Raw genomic sequence first — 14,983 nt, forward strand, 5'->3', positions numbered from 1 at the left:
TTCATGTTTTTTATTTGTTTCCTTTTTTTTTGTTGCAACCACAAAAATTAGGTAATAAAAAAACAGGAAAATTTACAAATGAAAAATAATAAATCCCATAAGAGGCATTTTATTTCTTAAAATAGTGGAAAATTATTATTCTGTTACACTAATATGTCTATTGGAGTAGACAAATGCAGAATTGTACAAAGTGTGGAATCAGTCGCTTTTTTTTAATCCCTTGCCTTCATAAAATAATGATAAAAATTAAAGTGCTTAAAATGTGATCGTGTTTTGAGGATGAAATTTTGTTTTGTTTTTTAATTAAGCGACTTTTTTGAAAAATTACATATGAATTTTTTTGTAATCCTTTGGTCATAACCTTTGTAAAAAAAGGTTTTAAAGTGGATTGTCATTTCAAAAAATTCAACATATACATTTTTCGAATTTTTTGTATTGTTTTTGCACAACACAAAAAATTCGAAAAATTTTATTCTTGATAAAATGTGACATTTTTATAGTGGTTTATTATGCATTTAGTTTTTTCAAAAAATAAATTAAGCAAAAAACGTTTGGTTCCATACTTTTTGTTTACCTGGTGACCTGGTATACAGAGTGTTCCGTTTTTATTGTTACAAATTTAAACAGGTGATAGGCTATTCAATTCTAAGACAAAAGTTTCCTATAAACATATATCGAAAAATGCTTGGTAAGAGAGCTACACCCTCTGAAAAGGGGCTAATAAGTTTTTGTTAATATTTCAGAAACCATTTAAGATAAAATTACAAAATTTGCTACAGATGATAACCTTTATACACCTAAACGAATTCAAACATCAAATGTTGAAACTGGTGAGGTTTAGGGTAAAAAAGACCCACCCTATCTATTTTGACTTTAGTTTCTTTAGTTATGCATTGATCAAAATGGTGGTCACTTTGAACAACTCCTTTAGATTTAGGCAAATTCATTTAATTAATGTTATTATTGTTACTGTAATGTAATGTTAATTAGTTGAGGTTGATTAAAAAATATGAATTTCGTATTTCGTAATTTTGTAATTTTATCTTATATGGTTTCTGAAATATTAGCAAAAACATATTAGCCCCCTTCCAGGGGGTGTAGCTCTCTTACCAAGCATTTTTCGATACATGTTTATAGGAAACTTTTGTCTTAGAATTGAATATCCTATCACCTGTTTAAATTTGTAACAATAAAAACGGAACACCCTGTATAATACATTATACTTAGGTACCAGACACCTATAACTGAAAACAATGAAGGGATTGAAAATCTTAATAATAGTAAATGAATGAATGAAAAATGAAAGAATTAAATCGAAAAAATCTTATGTCTGTGATGACCTACTTACTTATATAAATTTGAACTTGGCGGCTCTCTTCTAGAGACCTTTTGGTTGGCAGTAGTGTATGAAAAATCAGAAAAACGCCATCTTGGCTATAGTGCTTTGTTGTGTTTTTTAAACTTTTTAAACTCTCTGTATATTTTACTGTTTTCCCATTGTTATTGTGTTAGATTTAGAGCCCATTACGAATAAGACAAATTATTAGTGTCCAAAAGTGAAAACACATGTGCTACGACCGGTTTTGTACCTGTTCCACCTCCTCCTCCTGCTGCAGTTGCGAAATCCTGCGTGGGTTCCTTTTCCTCAAACACCAGGTCAGTTTTTTTGTATAAAATCCCCCCAACAATAAAAATAGTGTAAAAACTCCGATTTGAAAACAGTGAAATTAAACTTTTATTCATACACGTAATAGACGCCTAAAGAATTTGCTATTTGCTATTTTAATTATTTTGAGTCCCATTTCGCTAATGCTTCTAATCTGAACCCTGTCACAAATGAAAGATTTTAAGAATTAGGTAGAGGTAGAGTTCGAGAACTTGTAAAAGGACCACGATAGGCGGAGCCAATGCGTACTCGGTGTGGTGGAGGAACTTGAGCAGTGGCGTAACACAATGAAAAAGGGAATTTTAGAGTTACACTTTTTTATTAATTTTTCTTCTGTATATACTCAATGATTGCGATATTAAATCCAATAAAACTTTCGTAGGATGCTAAAAAAACTTAGTTTAATTAAACGGTTCAAAGATACGACACGAGTTGGAGGCCTACAGTTACTCAAAAATAAAACACTTAAGGCACCACATTTTTAAGTAAATAAAAAACGCACAAATCACTAAATAAGCGCACGCGTTGCAGTCGTGAAAATTTCTTTTTCGTCGTAGATCCTTGTTCAAAAACACAAATTGGCTCATTATGCAACTTTATGCTGTTCTCAGTTGATTTCGGAACTCCCCTATATTTACGAATCGACTTGTCCGCGACCAGTTTCGCCTTTGCGCATCTTGGGCCTTTTACAATTTCCTAAGCTCTATTTTTTCTTTTGTGGGAGTTCTCCCTCTCCTACCCTTGTGTATTATCTGTTTTTTGTAGCCACGTAACAAGTAGGCCTAGGTGGGCCATAATCCACCTCAAGTTATGCAATTTCGATATTGGATAATTTTACATTCAAGAATAAACAATAGCAAATTTAATAGATTTGTTTTATTATACTTACACTCTCATTTCATATCCCCATATGATCCCTTAAGAAAAGACAAAAAATATTAATTTTTCAATAATTTATTAAATAACGGTAATTAAGACAACTTCAATTATCAAATGTAATCTATAGCTTTTTGACTGATCTTAAATTGCACCTATATTTTTTCTCTCTATGAAACTAAAGATTACATTTAATTCCAGTGGGTGTAAACTATAAACAGTAATATTGATAATAATTCCTAGTGAGTAATAAGGCACTGCATTCGTCGTCCAATAAAACCAAACAAAAACAACTAAAAACAATTCGTATACGTTTTAAAACCATGTTAGCATATTAAGCAACTCATTCAAATTCGTGTTTCGTTCAATTAAGTAAAATCATCATCAGTATCACAGTATCCTTAATTGGAGCTTACATTAAAGTCGATTACTTCGCCTCGCAATTAGCCAATAAAAACACTTTAATCGTAAGCTCCCCAACAGTCAAAATCATAAAAAATTATTTACATCTAATAATATAACAAATATACAATAATTTATTTAAATAATTTTTTGGCGTGACACCAAATTCGGAAGAAGTATTCGTCCTTGCGTAAAAGTTCGCCTTTGGAGTACGAACTGATGTCAGCATCCATGCTGTTTTCTCTCAGCCAAGAAGTCGTGGTTTCGGTACTGTACGACGTGGGTTCACGGTCGGTGACCTCTCGGAAGTCGTCTTGGTCGGCTTCTGGAATTTGGATTTGTAGATTGGGGAAAAAGGGCAAAAAACGGGTTTTACCTCCCGAAGGAAGGACTTTGAAGGGCTCATCGGACTCCAGAGGGTCACTTAACCCGATTTCGTTCTTGGCAAAGATTCGAATCATGTATTCGTGGTCCTCTTGCAAGTCCCGAATGGTAAATTTCTGGACTCCTTTACCCACACGACCGATTTCCATCCACATGGTCTTTTTGGTGTCTCTGATAGCGATGTTGTAGCCCAGGAGAGGGGAACCTCCATCGGATTCGGGGATCCCCCATTCGATCACTATAGCGTTGGGGCCGATGGTACGGATCTCCAGTGGGGCCGTGGGAGGTGATGGTACCGCTGGAACCAGCATTAGACAAAATTTCTGATTTTTTGGTACACTTACTTGCATAGGTTCTGAGTTTTACTACATCGGTCGTCGCAGGCACACTAAGCCCGATGGGGTTCTCCGCAAACACCCTAAACAAGTACTCGCCTTTCTCCTTCAAATTCTCAAAAGTGTACTGGAGGCAATTGCCTTCCAAAGTATAGACTTTCTCCCATTTGGGCATAAACTCTAGTTTTTTCTCGACCACATATCCTGTGATTTCTGCTCCGCCATTGTTCAAGGGGGGTTCCCACGTTAGCGTGGCGCTTCGCCCTTGTACGTCGCTCACGGCTAGGTTAATCGGGGGCGAAGGTGGCGCTATAAGCACAAAGTTAGTGTTTTCCCGTGTGATTAGAGTTACTCACTCCGGGTGCCCAGTTTAGTAGGGGGGAAAATGCCTAGTAAGCAATAAAGCGTCTCGTCTGTTTTGGCAAACTCGTATTTGATCCCTAGAGCGCAAGCAAAGGTGGAGAAAAGGCAAATTGGAAAAGGAGTACTTACTGATTCGCGATCCGGCAACTATGGTCTCTTCGGGGAGGTAGGGATCGCTAATACCGATGGCGTTTCTGGCAGTGATCCGGAATTTGTAACCGTGATCCTTCTCCAAGTAATTGACGGGAATGTTAGTATTATCACTTTTAGTGGCGCCGAGTTTCTTGAAATCTTTCTTGGAAGTGATGTCTTTCATTTCGACGATGTATTCCAGGATGGGAGAACCACCGTCGCTCTCGGAGGGCAGCCAGTTGAGGGTGAAGGAGGTGGCGCTCATGCCAGTCACTTCGAGGGGGCCGCGCGGGGGCGATGGCTTGTCTGTGATCAACCAATTAGTATAACTTGTATTTTTTTGAGTTCTAAATAAATCAGTTAAAATTTTTTTAACAAAAATGATCTGAGATAAATGTGCTGTCTGATTTAAAAAATACAATAAAGAAGTACATACCTCCAGCTATCAGTTTGGATGAAGTCTTCAAACTTTCCACAGTACAACTATACTCGAACTCATCCTCGTGAGTCACCTCGTGGACCACAAGCTTCCTAAACGTCTTTTCTTCAGTGATGGTATACTTTGAAGACTTCTTAATTTTCTTGCCTTGCTTCAACCATTGTACCTCAGCATCTTCCCTCGAGATTTCCACCAAAAACTCAGCATTGGTTTTCATAGGAACTAGAGTATATTCTGGAAGAGTCTTCAAGAAGGTGACTGTGGGTACTTGCACAGTGAGATTGGCTTTGGATTTTTGGGTACCAACTTCGCAGCTGTAAATTCCCTCATCTTCGGGTTCCGTCTTGTAAATTTTTAGTTTTTGTCGTTTGCCGTCGATTGACAATTGAATGTGTTCCGAGAACTGGATTTCGGTACCATTTTTGAACCAGCGTACCAAAGCGTCTCCTTTGCTCAACTCGATTTCGAAGACTGTCTTTTCTCCTTTGTTGACAGTCTTGTCTTGGAGAGGAGTGATGATTTCAGGTGGTAACTCAATGACTGTCACGTCCGCTTTGCATTCCTCGTCAATTAGGGTGCAAGTATATTCGCCCTCATCGTGGATGGAGGTACTCCTAATTAGGAGTTTTCTTACCCCTTTATCCTTCTCAATAGTGTATTTAGTATCAGTTTCTTCAATCACGGTACCATCTTTCTTCCAAGTGACATCAGCAGTGTCTGATGTGATTTCAACCTCCAAAACTGCAACTTCTTTTTCTGGAATTTCCAAATCTTGCAACTCTCGAACAAATTTCGGTTTGGTCCCACTGACGGTTAGTACCGTCTCAGTTTTCTCTTTTTTAACCGTACATTTATAGTGGCCTTCATCTTTCTTCGTAGTTCTCTTCACGATGAGTTTGTGAGTTCGGCCATCTTGAATCACAACTCGGTGATCCATTCCACTAATTTCCACATCGTTGTGGTACCACTTAGTGGCCGTCGTTTTGTGAGAAGTCTCACACTCGAATTCGATGGTTTCACGTTCGATTGTTTCATAAGACTTCTTCAACTTCTTGGTGAAGGTCACATCAACATCTACTGTGATTCTGGCCCCATGTGAAGCTTTTCCAGCCGGATTGCTGGCAATACACTTGTAATCGCCGGTGTCTGTCTCCGAGTCAGCTTTTTTGATCGTGAGTTCGATGTTTTCACCATCGTAGGAGATTTTAACCTTGTCGGAGGGCTTCAAAGGCTTATTGTCGCGCAACCAGTAGACTTCCGGTACCGGATTTCCTATAACACGGGCAAAAAGTCTGATGGTGGAGTTCTCTTGGACGGTCTGCTCCTCGAAACGTTCCACGAAGAGGGGTGGTTCCGCATTGTCTGGAAATTCTGAAAATAATTTAATTAAAATATTGTATTTGACTTGTGTTTTTAAGGAGCGGAATAATAAGAAGCGTAATTTTTTTCGTTTATTTGAGAAGCATTCGAGCAGAGAAAATAATTTACCCTCAACTGTGAGTTGAGCTGTCGTCTCGGTGGTACCAACAGAATTGGTCGCTTTGACCGTATATTCCGCCGTATCGTCCATCGTCGTATCGACAATAGTCAAACTATAAGTGTCACCATCTTTCTTCGTTGGTTTTTTGATCTGTTTTCCATTTTTGAACCATGTGATGGTGGGTGCCGGGTTCCCGGCAATTGTAGTACTGAGTACCACCGTCTCGGTTTTTCTCACCGTCACTGACTTCAAAGGTTCTAGCACTTGTGGTGGTTCCTTATCCCCCGTTTTCACCTTCAAAGTAAACTGAACCGTGGCTTCCCCTTCTCGGTTCTTGGCCACAATCTCATAAGTACCCTCTTGCTTCTTTTGCACTTCTTTGATTTTTAAAATGGTGGTATAGCTGTGCATGTCTGAGGTTATAATAATCGTGACATTGTTCTTGGTGGTGATCTTTTTGCCGTTGCGGTACCATATGATCTCGGGTTCGGGTACCGCAACAAGGCGACAGTCGACCACAACGTCGGATTTCTCCGGTACGTATTGTGGTTTAGGTTTGCGGGAGAAAGTTGGAGGTATTCCTTCCAGGATGTCGGCGAGGGATGACTCACGTGACATGCTTTTCCGGGAAAGTCCGGTGATGTCGGATCCGTGGTCGGATAAGGGGAGTTCCACGATCAGTTCGGTGGTACTTGAGGCAAAACCGGCTGCGTTTTTGGCCACGCAAGTAAAGGTTCCTGCATCTTCGGGGAAAACCTCACTGATGATGAGGGTTGCAACGTTATCTTCGTCGTAATACATTTGGAAGTCTTGGGAGGGTTTGATGACGGCGGTTTGGCGGAACCAAGTGATTTGGGGACGAGGGAACCCTTCAACTTGGCACTCGAACTGGACAGTGTAACCATCTGGGGTTATTACTGGTTGTAGTTTTTCGATGAAGCGAGGTGCGACTGATTTTTCTTCAGGTTTGGGTTCTGTAAGACCCTTTTGTATCTCTGGTACTAAAAACATCCCAAAATACTTACTCTCGAAAACTGGAAGCTTGTCAATTTTTTCGTTGAGTTTCTTCTGAACATACATGGTGTAATTGGGTTCGTCCATTAGGATTTGGGCAGGTACCCAACCTTTTTCTTCAGTTAGATGCTTCTTAACGAACCACCAATCACTATTGGGTGTTTCTAATACGTAAACCCTTTCTCCTTCCACAAGGTCAATTGCTTGTTCTGCTTCTGCTACGTAAGAGTGAACTGAGAAGTAAACATCCCCTTCTACCACTTCAACAATCTCGGGAGTTTCTTCGATGGTCTCTGATTCTTTGGTAATACTCAAACTTACCGCTTCTAAAAACGATTTTTGTTACCAAACACACCTTCACTCACACACAATAAGCGTAAAAAGAAGAAAAGAAAAAAAAATGGTGCAAATAAAACGTAAAAGCTGAAATGCGAATGTAGCCAAAACTCCCAAATCAAACCTTGGTCGAAGGATGGTTTCCTCTTAGGTTTGCTTCGCTTCTTCACTGTCACTGATTCTTCTTCAAATTCGACGGGCTGTTCTTTCTTCAAACCGAGCGAAACTTCTTCTTCCATTTCTTCAAACACTGAGTACTTGCGTGATGGTCTACGTAGAGGAACGTTATAGCTTTCAGATTCTTCATCATCGTAAGGAAGTTCTTCAGCGTCGCTTCCTTCATCTATGATTTCTTCAATTACCGGACCTTCATCTTCAACCTCTTGCGTGATTTTAATAGATTCATCCACGCTTTCTTCATTGTAGGTTTTCGGTTTGGTTTTCTTCAATTTGATTTTGCCGGACATTGAGATTTCTTCTTCTGCATAAGAATCCAAAGAAATCTTAAATTCTTGTTCTACGTCTTCTAGTGTTTTGGTCACTCGAGGTCTAAATGTGACATTTTCTACTTCGGTGTATTCCGGAATGTCAGGTCTTGATGGTTTCCTTACTTTCTTCAATTTTTTTATTGTGATTTCTTGTTCTTCATGTTCCTCTATTGACGGTACACGTGGAGGTGGTCCTTTCTTCTTAATGGTAAATTCTTGTACTACATCTTCAGGTGGTTCTTGAACTTCTAGTTTCTTGACAGTGAGCTCAGCCTCGGCTTCATCTTCGTCTTTCTTGGGTACAGGTTTTTTCTTGAGCTTAATTTCTTCTTCAACTGAAGATTCCTCTAGTTTTTCTTCTGGTTTTTCAATCTTCTTGATTGTGATTTCTGCAGCAGCTTCTTCTTCTTGCTTTACAGGAACTTTCTTTTTCTTCTTTGGAATTTTTACTTCTTCCACAGTCGTTACTTCTTCCACTTCCGGTTCCGGTTTCTTTTTAATTGTAACTTCAGCTGCGGGTTCTTCAGGAACCTTTTCGGGTTCTTTAGGTTTCTTTTTAATTACCACTTCTTCTGTTGTTTCCTCTTTTTCTTCTTCAGGAACTGGTTGTATTTTTTTAATAGTCAATTCTGCTGCTGCTGTTTCTTGTGGCTTTTCAGGTGCTTTCTTCTTTTTCTTAGTAACTTTCACTTCATCCACAGTTTCTTGCTCTTCTTCTGGTTCTGGTTTCTTTTTGATTGTTATTTCAGCTTCTGGTTCTTCCGGAACTTCTTCAGGTACCTTAAGTTTCTTTTTAATGACGATTTCCGCAGTTGGTTCCTCTGTTTTTTCTTCAGGAATTGGTTCTATTTTTTTGATAGTTATTTCTGCAGCTGCTTCTTCTTGAGCCTTTTCAGGTACTTTTTTCTTTTTCTTTGTAACTGTAACTTCCTCTACTGTTGCTTGTTCCTGCTCTGGCTTTGGTTTCTTTGGAATAGTTATTTCGGCTTCAGGTTCTTCTGGAACTTTTTCGGGTTCCTTGGGTTTCTTTTTAATGACTACTTCTGTTGTTTCCTCCTCAGGTTTCTCATCAGGCACGGGTTCTATTTTTTTTATCGTAATTTCAGCAGCAGCGTCTTCTTGAGGCTTCTCAGGTACTTTTTTCTTCTTTTTCTTTGTGACTGTTACTTTTTCTGCCGTTACTTGTTCCTGTTCTGGTTCCGGTTTCTTTGCAATTGCTATTTCAGCTTCTGGTTCTTCTGGAATCTTTTCGGGCTCTTTAGGTTTCTTCTTAATCACAACTTCTTCAACTGTTATCTCTTCTACTTTTTCTTTAGGCTTTTCTTCTGGCTTTTTTATTGTAACCTCAGCAGCTGCTTCTTCTTGAGGTTTTTCTGGAATCTTCTTTTTCTTTTTTGTAACCCTTACTTCCTCAACAGTTATTTCTTCTTTCTCTGGTTCAGGTTCCTTTTTAAATGTAATTTCGGCCTCAGGTTCTTCTTTTACCTTTTCCGGTTCTTTAGGTTTCTTTTTGATTATAACTTCCTCTTCTACAATTTCTTCTGGTTTTTGTTCTGGTATTGATTCTTTCTTTACAGTGATTTCAGCAGCTGCGTCTTCATCCGGTTTTTTAGGTTCTTTCTTTTTCTTTTTTACAACTTTTACTTCCTCCACAACTGTTACTTCGTCCTCAATTTTTTCTGGTTCTGGTTCCTTCTTGATGATTATTTCTGCTACCGCTTGCTCAACTGGTTCTTCTGTTTTCTTAGGTTTCTTTTTAATGACTATTTGTTCAACCGATGGTTCTTCTTCCTCTACTTTTTCTGGTTTTTTAAGAACGATTTCAGCTTCAGGTTCTTCCTCAGGTTCGGGTTTCTTTGGTTTCTTTTTAACCACAACAACCTCTTCAACAGGAGCAGTTTCTTCTTCTTTTTCTGGTTCTTTCTTTAGTGTGATTTCTACGGGTTCCTCTTCCTCTGGTTTCTTGAGTACTTTCTTTTTCTTTTTCTTAATTGTAATCTTTTCAACTTCTTCATCTGTTGGTATTTTTGGTTCTTCTTTCTTCAGTTCAATTACAGTTTCTGGTTCTTCTTTTTCCGGTTTCTTGAACGGTTTCAATGTTATTTGTTCAGGTTCTTCTTCTGGTTTATCTTTTTGTGGTTTCCTGAAACTAATCTCATCTTCTTCGTCCGGTTCCTTCTTCTTAGGAACACCTTTAGTTATCTTAATTTCCTTATCTTCTGGTGTTGGTTTTTCTTTCTTTTGCCTTTCATATTTAGATTTTTTCTCCTCAGGAACCTCTTTTTCCGGTTTTTCGAATTCTGGTTTTTCAAATTCGATTTTCTCAGGCTCTTCCTTCTCGTAATCAGTAGGTTTGAATTTGATTGTGTCTTTATTTTCTTCCGGTTTTTCCTTAACTTTCTTCACTTCTTCTATTTCTTTGACTGTAGGTGCTTTTGGTTCTGGTAGTTCTTCTTCTTTTACTCTTTCGGGAGCTTTTTTTAGTTTTATGGCTTCCTCTTCCTCTTCTTGTTTTTCAGGTATTTTTCCCTTGCCGATCTTCAAAGGAACTTTTTCTTCAACTTTATCCTCTTTGGGTTTTTTAGGTTTCTTTTCAAGTTTAAACGCTTCATCAACCTTTTCAAGTTCTTTTTTCTTAAGTTCTTCCATTTCAAGATCTAGTTTTTCGAGATCTTGAAGCACTGTGTCGTCCTCTTTGAGCTTTCTTCGTTTAGTTTTAATAACCTTCTCTGCTTCTTTGACATTTCTGGAGATTTGTCCTTGATCGCGTACAACTTTTTCTAATTGCGTGATAACCGGTTTTCTTTCAGATTCTTCAACAGGAGGAAAGTCTACGTAAACAATTCTGCTCTTCAACCTTGGTAATTTGGCAGGTTTGGGTTCTTTTTTTGGAAGTGCTCTAGGTTTTTTTGGTTTAACTTCTATCGGTTTTGGTTCTTCTTCTTTTCCTTTGGGTATTGGTTTAACCTCAACTGGAGTAGGTTCTTCTACTTTTGGTTCGGCTGGTTTTGGTTTTTCTTCTTCAGGTTTCTTTACTTCTTCAACTGGTTGAGGGATTTCTTCTTTGGGTTCTTCAATTAGTGGTTCTTCTTCAACAACTTCTGTGCTTTCAGTTTTTGGTTTTTTAATCTTTTTAATTACTTTTCTAGTCTTTTTAATTTTCTCAGTTTCCGTATCTTCTTCTTCTTCTTTTGGTTTGTCCTCTGCAATTTCTTCAGGTTTTTCTTCTTCTAGTTTAGGTTCCTCCTTAGGTTCCACCTTGTCAACAATTTTTTCTTCAGGTTTTGGTATTTCTTCAGGTTTTGGTAATTCTTCCACTGGCTTTAGAATTTCTTCTTCGGTTACTGCAGGTTCCTCAGGAGCCGGTGTGTCTTTAGGTTTCATAATTTTCTTAACCTTCTTAACGACCTTTTTTCCTGTTTTTTCTTCAGGTACAATTTCTTTTTCAATTTCGACAGGTTTTTCTTTTGGTATTTGGCCATCTTCAGGCTTGATTACTGCAACAACCTCTACAGGTTCTTCCGGTTTCTCTTTCGCAATTGGTTTTAATTTAATTTCTTCAGGAGCTTCTTCAGGAGGAGGCTTTTGTTTGTATTTCAATTTTATTTCGGGTACTTCTTCTTCTTCTTTCGGTTTAGGTTTGCCCATTTCTAATTTAGTTTCAACTGTTTCTGGTTCTGGTTTTTCTTTCTTCTTTTTAACTTTTTTAATCTTTTCCTTGTCTTCTTCCTCCTTTACTGGTTTCTCAATTTCTGAAGGTTCGTATTTCAGTTTTTCAGGTTCTTCCCTATCCACATCATAGGGTTTAAATGGTTCAAGTTTAGGTTCTTCCTTTTCTTCTGTTTCAGGTATTGGTTTTTCTTTTTCTGTAACTTTAGGTTTCTTTAATTCAACTTCAACGTCTTCTTCTTTTGGTTTTTGAGGTACTTTCTTCAGAGTGACTGTTTCGTCAGGTCCTGGTTTATCAGGCATTTTACCTTTGCCTAATTTAATCTTCACTTCCAGTTCCTCTGGTTTCTCTTCTTTTTCTTTCGGTTTTCTTTCGTATTTATATTGGTCATCTACTTTTTCGAGTTCCTTCTTTTTCAATTCTTCCATTTCTAAATCTAGTTTTTCCAGATGTGTTAAATCAATGTCACTTTCTTTGATCTTGATGGGTTTCTTCTTTTTAATCTTTTTAGCTTCTTCCACATTTCTTGAAATAACACCGTTATCTCTGTAAACCGGTTCAAGGGTTGTAATTTTAGGTTTCTGTTCAGATTCTTCAATTGGTGGGAAAGGTACATGAACAATTCTGCTTTTCAGTAATGGTTTACGGACTTTTTCCTTAACTTCTTCCTTTTTGGGAACCTTTGGTTTCTTTAATTTGATATCAGCAAGGTTAATAGGTTGACATTCCGGTTCTTTAATTTTAATATGCTGCAGAGGTGGGATTGAAGCTTTTTCGATAAGAATTGGTTGTGGTTTTTCCTTTTTTCGTGGCTCAGGCCTTTTCTTGAATTCATCATCTACCTTTTCAAGATCGGCTTTCTTCAATTCCTCTACTTCCAAATCTAGCTGTTTCAGTTTTTCTGTATCTACAACTTTCTTTTTCTTCCTCTTTACTTTTTGTGCTTCTTCTACATTTCTTGACAGAACACCGTTTTCTCTGTATACAGGCTCCAAGATTGTAATTATGGGTTTTTGTAAAATTTCTGTTATCGGAGGGAAAGTTATGGGAGTAATTCTACTCTTCAACATCGGTTTTTGGACCTTGGGTGCTTCAACATCTTTCTTTTCTGGTACTTTAGTTTTGCGTAATTTAATTTCGGCAAAATTAACTGTTTGTTCTTGTTCTGTTATTTTTGAGAATTGAGGTTCGTGAGGAGATTTCCTAACAATTTTCATGAGTTTTGGCTTTTCTTTCACTTCTGGTTCTTGTTCTTCAATTGGTTTAATTGTTTCTACTTCTTTTTCTTCTTCTTCCTTAGCTTTCTTTTTCTTGATTTTTACAATTTTCTTACGCTTTTCTTCTTCCATAGGTTTTTCTTCTTCGGTTGGTTTTTCCGGAACTGGTTCAACCACTGGTTGCACTTCTGCTTTTGGTTCTACTACTTCTGGAATTTCAGGTCCTTTTTCTTCAACTTCTAGAACTTCTTCTACCACAGGTTCCTTTTCATCGGGTTGTTCAACTCCAGGTTCTTCAACTTTTTGTTTCGGTTTCTTTACAATGATTTTCTTTTTCTTTGGCACTTTTTCCTTTTCCTTATCTTCAGATGGTTTAAATTCAATTTCATCCTTTTCAAAATCATGTGAAGGAACACTATCTAATTTCGCCGGCAATTCTTTTTCCACTTTTTGCAATGGTTCAGGCTCTTCAGGTTTCTTGAAAGGTTTCAGTTTGATTTCTTCTGGTTGTTCCTCAGGTTTGGGCTTTTGTTTAGCTTTAAATGAAACATCTTCTTCTTGCTCTTCCGGTTTCGGTTTTGGAATGCCTTTCTTTAAAGTAATTTCCTCCATTTCTGGATCCGGTTTCCCTTTTTTTTCTTTAGGTATTTTCACTTTCTTCTTATCAGGCTTTTCCTTTTCAGGTTTTTCAAGTTCGAACGTTTCTTTCTCGATTTTTTCAGGTTCCTCTCTGTCAATATCATAAGGTTTGAATTTAATTCGCTCATCTTCTTCTTCAGGCTTTTCTGGTTTCTTGGGTTTTTCTTCTTCGGTAATCTTTTTCGGTTTCTTCTCAGGTTCAAGTTTTTCTTCAATTATTTTTTCCGGAACTTTCTTTAGTTTTATTTGTTCGTCTTCTTCTTCTGGTTTTGGAACTTTACCTTTACCGATTTTCAAGGGTTTGGGTTCATCTTTTGAAACCGATTTTTTTCTTGGTTGCTTTTCAAATTTGTATTGATCATCAACTTTTTCAAGTTCAGTTTTTTTCAATTCATCTATTTCAAGATCTAATTTTTCCAAATCTTTGAGTTCTTTGTCAAAGTTCTTCATTCTTCGTCGTTTAGTTTTTGGAGCAGCTTCAGCTTCTTTCAGATTTCTAGAAAGAACACCATTATCTCTATAGACCGGTTCTAGTTCTTTAATAACCGGAATTTGTTCTTTTTCTGTTTCTGGAGGAAATTCTATATGGGTAATACGACTCTTTAATCGCATCTTTGGTACTTTAGTGGTCGGAATATCTTTCTTCTGAGGAGCCTTAGGTTTGCGCAGCTTCACTTCCGCAAAGTGTTGTGGAAGTTCTTTAATAGGTACGATTTTAGGTTTGCTAGGTTGTTCTTGTTCAACATGTTCAATAGGCATAAGAACTGACTTTTGTTTAACCAAACGAGTCTTCTTACGTTCTTCTGGAACCTTTTCTTCTTCAGCGAGAGGTTCTTCAACCGGTGTTTCACCAGGCTTAACTTTCTTAACAACCTTTCTCTTCTTCTTTTCTTCCGGCGCTTTTTCTTCTTCGACTGGTTTTTCTTCTTCAACAATGGGTTCTTCCGGTTTAGGTTTCTTTACTTTTCTCTTGATTTTTTCCTCAACGACAGTTGTGATTTCTTCCGGTTTTTCTTCAGGAATTTCTTCTTCAATTTCTTTAACCACTGCTTCCTGGAAGTGTTTTTCTTCTGTCTTCACTTTTTTGATGACTTTCTTTTTCTTTTTTGTGTCATCTTCTTCTGGAACTTCTTCTACAACTGGTACTTCTTCAACGACAGCTTCTTGAAATTGGATTTCTTCTGTTTTAATCTTTCTGAGTTTCCTGACTTTCTTCTCAGTTTCTGTAGTTTCAGTTGTTGTTTCTTCCGGAGCTATTTCTTCCTTAGCTGGAAGTTCTTCAATTACAAGTTTTTCTTCTTCAGGTTTTTTCAATTTAGGTTTCTTAACTTTCTTCTTTTCTTCCGGTACTTTTTCTTCTTTTTTGTAACCTTCAATAGGTTTCTGAGTTTCCACAGTTTCCACAACTACTGGTTCTTGAATTTCTGTTACTCTTTCCGCTTTAGTGGTTTCAGTTATTGCACCTAAAATATTTATTTATAGTTAATTGTTTTGTTCAGTTATCCAGTTTTTAGTGTATTTAGAGATTAAGTATTGAAAGTG

The 14,983-nt window shown here is 37.4% G+C and overlaps 1 protein-coding gene across 15 annotated transcripts in view; it reads right to left on the minus strand.

Moving 5' to 3' along the window:
• Window positions 1–2,604: 2,604 nt before the first annotated feature.
• The window catches only part of LOC123005391 (titin), a 124,081-nt gene continuing 111,702 nt past the window's right edge, over window positions 2,605–14,983 (minus strand). For 12 of the 15 annotated variants that reach the window (XM_044399119.1, XM_044399216.1, XM_044399207.1 and 9 more), the window contains 9 exons: window positions 7,552–14,904; window positions 7,103–7,417; window positions 6,086–7,051; window positions 4,595–5,968; window positions 4,156–4,464; window positions 4,020–4,103; window positions 3,673–3,972; window positions 3,321–3,626; window positions 2,605–3,269 (listed from right to left, as the gene is read on the minus strand). In XM_044399119.1, the coding sequence (XP_044255054.1) occupies window positions 3,079–3,269; window positions 3,321–3,626; window positions 3,673–3,972; window positions 4,020–4,103; window positions 4,156–4,464; window positions 4,595–5,968; window positions 6,086–7,051; window positions 7,103–7,417; window positions 7,552–14,904 (11,198 nt within the window). In that variant the 3' untranslated portion in view covers window positions 2,605–3,078. The remainder of the gene's footprint in view (window positions 3,270–3,320; window positions 3,627–3,672; window positions 3,973–4,019; window positions 4,104–4,155; window positions 4,465–4,594; window positions 5,969–6,085; window positions 7,052–7,102; window positions 7,418–7,551; window positions 14,905–14,983) is intronic. The other 3 variants (XM_044399242.1, XM_044399127.1, XM_044399224.1) reach the window with 2 other exon arrangements.

This window comes from Tribolium madens, unplaced genomic scaffold (assembly GCF_015345945.1).
Source record: "Tribolium madens isolate multiple individuals breed KSU strain unplaced genomic scaffold, Tmad_KSU_1.1 Scaffold_11;HRSCAF=98;Tcas5.2_LG3b, whole genome shotgun sequence".
In the NCBI taxonomy this organism is placed as follows: domain Eukaryota; kingdom Metazoa; phylum Arthropoda; class Insecta; order Coleoptera; family Tenebrionidae; genus Tribolium; species Tribolium madens.